Consider the following 10,000-nt stretch of genomic DNA (forward strand, 5'->3'; position numbering starts at 1 on the left):
CGGCGTGCCAGCTGTCTGAGCCGGCCTTGGCGTATTCCACCACATAGCCGGTGAGCTCGCTGGCTCCCAGGTACACGGGCTTCTTCCACTCCACCACCAGAGAGGTGTCCCGCACCTCACAGAAGGTCAGATCGTACGCGGGACCTGAAGGAAGGAAGGAAGGAATTTATTTGTCTATTTTGAGTTGACCCCTTAGCGCAGAGCCTATGTTACAACCTGACAGTCACCAAAATTGTAATGGCTATGTCTTAATCTGTTACTTAAGGCTCTCTTTACTGTCATGGCAAGGTTGATGATGTAGTTGAGTATTTTCAGCAAATAGTGAATAGGCCCGCCGGCGACCCCATCTGCAGTAAGAGGCTACAGACATTGTAGTCCCTTGCCTGCCATTCAACAACAACAACTGGTCATTCAAGCTCATACTGTACGTATGGGGGTGGCCGATTATCATCGACTTTTAAATCTTGTTTCGAGACTTGGAGCAAGTGCATAACAAATAATGCTACCGTAACTCTTTGAGCGAAATGGACTTGAAAACGAGTCTTTTCAGAATGTATGGCACAGTGCCAAAGACTTGATATCAAGTCAATTGCGTTTTTATATGGGGGGTGGGGCCTAACACGGTGATCTGGTGTGTTTGTTGTGCTCATGGACAAAGACCTCAATTCACTCAAGTCACTCAAACGTTGAAAAAAACATGGCAACCCCCTGGTCTGAATTTGAAAATGGCTGGCACTCAATGAGTTAATGACATGGTTGACCCGCCTCCTCTTGTAATCATTTTTCAATGTCATAAACAAACGTCAGCGATTGGATAAGACAGGGCGTGTGTTTTAAATTTCAACAGAGTTCACCCCTCTTGTCACTAACCGTCTCTCAAGTCAAGTTATTGATTTGAATACATGCCATGCGTGACACCAGGGTTGCCAGATGAGGCTGATGATTTCCAACCCAAAAAATGCTCAAAACCCGCCTAGAAGCAAAAAATCCTGCTTAGGGCTGCTTAGGGTGGCTGTGTGCGGGTAAAAATGGCATTTAGCAGAAAAACCCGCCCAATTTTTGCCATAGAAATCAATAGAATTGGGCGGGTTTTTCTGCTAAATGCCATTTTTACCCGCACACAGCCACCCTAAGCAGCCCAATTGGGCGGGAAACAACCCAACTGGCAACACTGCGTGCCACCCATGAACATTGTGCTGTGTTATGGTATGAGTATTCAGTTATTTGCATGATGATTGCCGCCATGATGATGATTGCCGCCATGATCCAGGTAAACAAAAAGAACTGCTTAGGAATGTCTGTATACTGTATATAACCAGCCATTCAGGTACTTTGTTCGTGAAAGAATGGACAACAAACCCAATGCCTCATTAACTTACATGCAACATCGGCTAGCCTAAATAAACACAGTCCATGCTTCAGCCATGGCTGTTTCGCTATATTATTTGAACAGCTGACAACACAACACGTCTTCGGCATGTTGAACGTGAACAACGCTACAGTACTCTACAGGTCCTTGTCTTTCGCTTCTTCTTTACCAACACCACGCCTCTGCTTGTCCCCCAATGTTATCCCCCAAAAGGAGCGTAATAAACATGACACCAGTTGTAATGGTGCATTTCAGTCCCATATCATCCTAGTAGGAGATCGCACTTATCCAACCTCCTACTACGAAAAACGCTCTGGAACGCCAGTCGAAGTGGGAGCTCCAACTAGTGAGATCGGGGTGACTCTACTACCACTACTACCACTACTCCCACCTCAACAAATCGAAGTCGGATAATAATGGTGGCCCCCATGGAGCCGTTATTTAAAATGTCAATAAATAGTGCAGCTGTTCCAATCACAGCAATTTTTACTCAGCATAAACTTCGTGTTATTACATGATATTGTGTCAACATAAATGTAACATATGATAGAGTAATAACTATTGTGGCTTTTTTTGTCTCGTATCAAAACACCTCGCTAAAGTCAGCTGAACCGCGGCAGTTGCCATGGATGTAGAACTTCCACCTCAACTGTCAGGAACGGCAGCTGAGATATCCAGGTAGGATAAGTGCGATCTCCTACTAGGATGATTTGGGACTGGCATGCACCATTAGTATATGGGTTCTGCTTTCTTTTCTCACCTGGCTCTGGCATCTTCCAGGCCTTGCACTCCAAAGCAGCGCTGGCCTTGGACGCCTCCCCCAGTCCAGCAAGACTCAGGCCGTACACCCTGAACTTATAGGACGCGCCCTCAGTCAGATTCTCAACCTACGAGAAAGGAAGCAGAGGAAGAGAAAGAAGAAAAGAAAATTGAAGAATTCAGATGCAAACCCCCTAACTCCATTTCTGAAGACCTGCACTTCTATATTTTTAGAGAACCCCGTTGTTGGTTTGGTTTACATTCATGTACTTGATAATACATATAAATAGTTATATTACATAAATAAAATAAAAAATATGCAATTTTGATAGCTTTGTATTAAATAAAAATGAATTAAGATTCTTTTCTGAAATGGCACTTAGGGGGTTTTGCTTCTGAACTCTTCAAATGAAGACTCCAGGCTCTTCTATTAGATGATTCACCTCTTAACTTAAACCTGTATTACTCCTGAACCAGCTTACCGTGTAGAGTCTCTCCTTGATAGGAGACCCATGCCTTACCGTGTAGAGCAGGGGTGCTCAACTGGCGGACCCAGGTCCGGATGCGGACCCAAACGCAATGTCATCCGGACCAAGACAAAATCTATCTGTATTTAATATGTATAAATTATACATGAGATTTCGCTGCCATGCGATCTATAGGTGTATTTCTGCGAAGCCAGTCTTATGACAAATAAAAGTATCATCACTATGACAACTCAGTGAGTGAGCAAGAGGCCAGTGCGGCCAGCGAGTGAGGCTATTTTCTGCATCTGTCCGTAGCGACTTTTTTGGACCCTGGAAACATACGAAATTTGGCGAGTGGACCTTTTCAGTTTCTAGTTGAGCACCCCTGGTGTAGAGTCTCAGCTAAGTGTAATGTAATGTAATGTAATGTAGTGCAGTAGAGCCGGGCCTTACCGTGTAGAGTCTCAGCTAAGTGTAATGTAATGTAATGTAATGTAAGCTAATGTAATGTAATGTAATGTAGTGCAGCAGAGCCGGGCCTTACCGTGTAGAGTCTCAGCTAAGTGTAAAGTAATGCAATGTAATGTAATGTAGTGCAGTAGAGCCGGGCCTTACCGTGTAGAGTCTCAGCTAAGTGTAATGTAATGTAATGTAATGTAGTGCAGCAGAGCCGGGCCTTACCGTGTAGAGTCTCAGCTAAGTGTAATGTAATGTAATGTAATGTAGTGCAGCAGAGCCGGGCCTTACCGTGTAGAGTCTCAGCTAAGTGTAATGTAATGTAATGTAATGTAATGTAATGTAATGTAGTGCAGCAGAGCCGGGCCTTACCGTGTAGAGTCTCAGCTAAGTGTAATGTAATGTAATGTAATGTAGTGCAGCAGAGCCGGGCCTTACCGTGTAGAGTCTCAGCTAAGTGTAATGTAATGTAATGTAATGTAGTGCAGCAGAGCCGGGCCTTACCGTGTAGAGTCTCAGCTAAGTGTAATGTAATGTAATGTAGTGCAGCAGAGCCGGGCCTTACAGTGTAGAGTCTCAGCTAAGTGTAATGTAATGTAATGTAATGTAATGTAATGTAATGTAATGTAGTGCAGCAGAGCCGGGCCTTACCGTGTAGAGTCTCAGCTAAGTGTAATGTAATGTAATGTAATGTAATGTAATGTAGTGCAGTGTAGCCGGGCCTTACCGTGTAAAGCCTCAGCTAAGTGTAATGTAATGTAATGTAATGTAATGTAATGTAGTGCAGCAGAGCCGGGCCTTACCGTGTAGAGTCTCAGCTAAGTGTAATGTAATGTAATGTAATGTAGTGCAGCAGAGCCGGGCCTTACCGTGTAGAGTCTCAGCTAAGTGTAATGTAATGTAATGTAATGTAATGTAATGTAGTGCAGCAGAGCCGGGCCTTACCGTGTAGAGTCTCAGCTAAGTGTAATGTAATGTAATGTAAGCTAATGTAATGTAATGTAATGTAATGTAGTGCAGCAGAGCCGGGCCTTACCGTGTAGAGTCTCTCCTTGATAGGGGGGATGTTCACTTCCTGCCATCTGTTCTTGGCCATGTTCATCTTGTCGATGTAGTACTCGCTGACTTTGGAGCCTCCAGACTTCAAAGGGCGCTTCCAGTTGAGGACCATGGAGGTGCCGTCGCAGCTGAGCATGGAGATGTCATAAGGTGCAGATGGCGGCGCTGCGATGGGAAACGAGGAGGGATTAAACGTTATATCATGACAATACACTCCCGACAAGTTGACGGTAAAAGCGCGCACATCCAAGCGACTGACCTGGGAACAGGGCCAATAAATAGCAGATAAAAAGAGAGAAAATTCCGGTACAACCAGGATTTCATGCTCCCAATTATTATTATTTATTTTTTTAGTGACGTTTCGGGTAGAACCCTTCTTCAGACGTCACGTTGTTGTAGCGGACTTTTGTCTCTTTTTATAATGACATTACCCTCCCGACATACATCCAAAAAAAGATCAGTCAGAGCAGCCTTTGCCATTGAATACTGTAGGCCTTTTGTTCTCGACACGCCACAGAACATTCTTGTTAAGAAACAGTACGTAGTTGGCATTTCTGACAATGTTTTTTTTGTGTGTGTGTCTCGCAAAAGCCATAAAAGCTAGGATCCATATTTTCTGACAGTCCCAAGGGTCTGTCGGCAGAATCTCCCCTTTTTTTTGGAAAGAAACCCTTTCTCTTGTCTGTTTTGTAATGGGAAACATCTATGCCATATTTTTTTCCCCAAATCGATTGTACAGCCTTCTACTGCATGTCTGAGGGACGTGATTATACCAAAACTGGCTGTCGATCTGTCGATCATCATCTCTGCTTAGTTTAAATTATTCAATAGACTTGTTACTGCCGTTAAGCTGCTGACAAAATTGATGGGGAGCTTCAGTGTTCTCTCTCTGAATATTAATTCTGATCTGCAGTCTTTGAGTGTTTGCTTTTAATTTATAGCCGTGGCTGTTTGAACAGTTGTTTAAACACTCGGCATTAAGGCCTCAAAACTGCACGGTTTGCCAAACCGTGGCCAGACTCATCTAGGAGACAGCTTGAGTCAGGACTGAGTGATGACTTTAATCTTAGTCATGTTTTGAAAATTATTCATTCCCGTGTGCAAAGACAGGAAAGTCTGCTAGCAGCTTATAAGAAGAAGGTGTATCGTAATATATTGCAATGCTGGTGTTAATATGTGAGTGATTCTACAAATCGACGACGCTTTTAAGTCCATGGATTTTATTTGCCAATTCCACTAACTATTAACAGCATCCAATGATGTTTTGGACATTAGCACACATTCATCTTTCATATAATACAGAAAGTGTAGACATGGCATTATTTCCCTCAGCAAGAATGAATATTTAATACTGGTTTTGGGCGTTTTCATGCCGTCCCGTTTTCCAAATGTCAGATTCAGTCTTCATATTAGAATGTAAAGAAACTTGCTTTGCCCAAGACTATTGCAAATGTTGATTCACAGTAATCATCACAATATGACAAAACTGTCAGAAAGACCACTGTCCTTATCCATTATACATGAAATTTGCCATTTTGTGTGTGTCCACGAAAACTGTGTTAACAGTGTCACGGTCTGAAACCCCCTCGATAAATCAGTAATGGTTTGGTCTTAGGCCATACGAATAACATCACGTGATGTCATAACCTCTTTGGCAGGATATGGGAAGACTTTCGGTAAGTTTTGAGCTCTATCCTTCCATAATTTAATCCATTCTTTTTCATGTTCTCATAGCGGGAAAATTGCCTGTCAACTGTGTTATCAACATATTCATAAGAATCTGAATTAGAAATCACATGTAGAAAAACACAGATAAAGCATACAAATACATGAATTCATTAAGGTGTTGTGGTGGAACTTCTGAGGTCCTCAGTTAGCACAACACCATAAAAATGGCTGAAATGTCAACCGTGTTACCGTCAATGGTGTTACAATTAGCTATGACAGTCAGGGTTGCCACATGAGGCTGATGATTTCCAGCCCAAAAAATGTTCAAAAGCCGCCTAGAAGCACAAAATCCCGCCCAATTCTATTGATTTCTATGGCAAAAAGTGGGCGGGTTTTTCTGATAAATTCCATTTTTACCCGCACACGGCCATCCTAAGCAGCACAATTGGGCGGGAACCAGCCCAATCTGGCAACACTGATGACACTGGAGGAAGAGTATGTTTATGCCAATTTATCTCCATATTGACAGACAAACAAACAAAATAATTTGTGTTCTAGGAAGATGGGTTTGTCTGCTCTGTTTTTTCTCCTAAAAAAGTGCCGACTTGTTCCCCTGCCGTAACCGTAACACAGTTGAGTAACGCGGTTGACTGTTTTGAAAGTGTTTTTCAGCTATTGATCCCTTATGTGTTGGAAAAATCCTATGAACAGACACTAGGGATTATCTCTGGAGAAGGAAGTCTTGTGTAAGGAGGGTGACTAAATTCAAATCAGACGTTACAGGGATTTATAATGAAAAATGTGTCAGTCTGTATCACAGTGAATCATAAAATCCTACTTATGAAGCTCAACAATCACATTTTCTATATCAGTTGCACAGATTAATGACAACATTATTGCTAAGGGACATAAGCACTTTCAAACGTATGTTGTTTCAACTCTGTAGTATTTTTATATATATGTTTGAAATGACATAGTATTTGTCCATAACACTGTTGACAAAATAATCAAGCAAATGTTCGCTTTCATTAGAGTATATATCAAATGATTTAAGATTAAGCTTGGCAATTTGTTTGTTTGGAAACATAAATATATACACTATGTAAACATCTAGGTCATTTAGTTGAAAAGAAATACTGATAATTGACATTTTGCTTTTGCCAAAAGCGTAGGCGAATTGTAGAATCACTCATATAGAGTAGACTGACATACATGAGACAGCATTAAATGAATCTGTAAGTATTTATGTATTAAAATTAATTTGAAAGTATTTATGCATTAAAAATCATTATGTAAAAAATAAAAATAGATTCCATCATTAAAGTTGGTAGTATACTGTATAATACATTATTTTCTCATACAGACTGACCCACAGTGCTCATTTACAGTATGTTCAAAAAGTACATTACGAAAGAATAAAAAGAAATAATAGAAAGTGAAGTCACGTGGTTTCTGCTGGACAGTGACGACATGCAGTGTGTATGACTATGTGTCCGTATAGTCTGTGTGTGTGTGCGTGTGTATGTGCATGTGCACCTGTTTGTTTGTGTGTGTTTGCTTGTGTGTTTGTGCAAGTGTGTGTGCAAGTGTGTGTGCGTGTGTGTGTGCGTGGGTGTGTGTGTGTGTGTGTGCGTGTGTGTGTGTGTCTGTGTGTGTGTGTGTGTGTGTGTGCGTGTATGTCAGTGTATGTGTGTGTGTGTGTGTGTGTGTATGTGTATGCGTGTGTGTGTCTTCCGTATGGCGGTGGTGGTGGCGACAGTGCGGCTGCTGTGTTACGCTACAGGAGAGTCCTATCATCATTTTCAATCTTTGGGGCCGACATCTGTTGTGGCTCGCACAACATCAAACATCATTCGTCAGGCCACATTTGCAAACCAGTCCCTCATGCACAACCCCCCCCCCCCCCCCACCATCACCACCACCAACCACATGCGTGACACAACACCACCCCACCGCCCCCCAATCACCACCACCACCACCACCACCTCTCCCGCCAACCCCCATGGCTCACCATCCACCCCCCCCTCAGTCTCTCCCACCATTCCCCATAGGCATGACACCCCCCCCCCCCACACACACACACACACACAAAAAACAAACCTCTCCCACCAACCACATGCGTGACACCCCCCCACCACCACCACCACCTCTCCCACCAACCACATGCGTGACACCCCCCCCCACCACCACCACCTCTTCCACCATTCCCCATAGGCATGACACCCCCCCACCACACACACAACAATCCTCTCCCACCAGGCATGACTTACCACCCCACCCAACCTCTCCCACTAGCCACATGCGTGACACCCCACCACCACCACCTCTCCCCCCAGTCCCCATGTCTCACCACCACCACCACCACCATCCCTCCTCTCCCTCCAACCTCCACAGGACTGACCCCCCAACAGGTGTGACACCCCCCTGCACCCCCCCCCCACCATCCCAAAACCGTGAGGAACTGCTGCGTTACGGTGTTCACCGAATCATGGCTGAACGACGGCATACCCGATTCGGCTTTACATCTGGAACAACTAACGTGCCACCGAGCGGACAGAGCCCTTGCAGAGAAAAAACGAGGAGGAGGAATATGTGTCTACACACATGATGCTTGGTGCAATAATGCTACGGTAGTACAGAGGCACTGCTCTCCACGAGTGGAGTTCATGATTATCAAGTGCCTCACTGAGAGCAGCACACACGGTGATGACAGCAGACTCCCCACCCTCACCACCCCCCACAGGTATGACAACACTCCCACCCCCCCTACAACCCAACCTCTCTATACCCCCCTGAAGTGTGTAACCCCCCCCCCCACACACACACACACACACACACCCCACCCCTCCCCAATACTCACTGAGAGCGGCGCGCACGAGGATGGGAGCAGACCCCCCACCCCCCACCCCACCCCCACCCCCCCTACAACCCAACCTCTCCCACTATCCTTCCACCTCCACTATACTAGAAGTGTGTAACTCCCCCCCCCTACACACACACACACACACACACACACACACACACACACACACACACACACACACACACACACACACACACACACACACACACACACACACACACACACACACACACACACACACACACACACACACACACCCCACCCCTCCCCAATACTCACTGAGAGCGGCGCGCACGAGGATGGGAGCAGACTCCTGGGACTCATCGCTGAGACCCATCTCATTGATGGCCTGCACACGGAACACGTACGTCACGCCGGTAGTCAGACCGTGAACCACGAACCTAAATGATAAATAATAACACACAACACAACACAGCAGAGACAGAGGGAGGGGAGGGGAGGGGAGAGGAGGAGGGGAGGGGAGAGGAGGAGGGGTGAGAACTGTCATCACAGGTGACATGCACAGACATTTTCAGGGGCAAGTGCTCGAGGGAGGTGAGGGGCATGTGGAACTTCTAGGATATATAGGATATATTCTATTCTATTCTACTCTTTTTTATTCTATTCTTCTCTACTCTATTCTATTCGATTCGATCCTATTTGATTCTATTCTTTTCTACTCTACTCTATTCTATTCGATCAGAGATGGTTGCTACGGGCTAGATACCATCTCTGATTCTATTCTATTCTACTCTATTTTGCCTACTATTTCATCGTCATGGACCAGGACCCAAAAATTCCAAAATAATAATAAAAAACCCATCCAAGGAAAAGAAACAAATGGGCAAAGGGGGAGGTGCTTTAGCACCACCTTGTCCCTATGTGTGCACGCCTATGATCTAGTTAAGTGGTGTCAACAATAATCGATTCGGCAATGCATCACAATGCGGGGGCAGGGCAATTCAATTCAATGCGGCAAGTGTCATAATCGATGCGGCATATTTTTTTCAATTTTCAATTACTTCTGTGGATATTTCCGGAGCAAATGAATGTTAAATGAAATAACAGCACTTCAAAGCATTGAAAACTGTAAGGCTGATACAGAAAACGGCCAATCAAATTCTGTTCAGTATCTGACTGCTTGTATTGCCTCATCATGACTGATGAAAAATGTCCTTTGCTCTCAGTAGAAATGTAATGCATGGCAATGCATCGTAGAAACGAATCTAATCGAATCGAATCGCTACCTCCCGAATCGTAATCGAATCGAATCGTGAGGGCAGTGCCAATGCTGTGATCCCAGGTGACGTGCCTCTATAATGAGGACAAGGTGGCTGAGAGAGAGAGCAGAGAGACAGA

The 10,000-nt window shown here is 44.5% G+C and overlaps 1 protein-coding gene across 1 annotated transcript in view; it reads right to left on the reverse strand.

The window, feature by feature from the left end:
• myom2b (myomesin 2b) overlaps positions 1-10,000 on the reverse strand; it is a 79,473-nt gene that overhangs the window by 38,190 nt on the left and 31,283 nt on the right. The window contains exons 16-19 of the mRNA XM_063191378.1: positions 8,921-9,042; positions 4,088-4,275; positions 2,130-2,256; positions 1-144 (exon numbers count right to left, since the gene is read on the reverse strand). The exon at positions 1-144 is cut by the window's left edge and continues 35 nt beyond it. Of these exons, the coding sequence (XP_063047448.1) occupies positions 1-144; positions 2,130-2,256; positions 4,088-4,275; positions 8,921-9,042 (581 nt within the window). The remainder of the gene's footprint in view (positions 145-2,129; positions 2,257-4,087; positions 4,276-8,920; positions 9,043-10,000) is intronic.

This window comes from Engraulis encrasicolus, chromosome 24, assembly GCF_034702125.1.
Source record: "Engraulis encrasicolus isolate BLACKSEA-1 chromosome 24, IST_EnEncr_1.0, whole genome shotgun sequence".
Classification (NCBI taxonomy): Eukaryota; Metazoa; Chordata; class Actinopteri; order Clupeiformes; family Engraulidae; genus Engraulis; species Engraulis encrasicolus.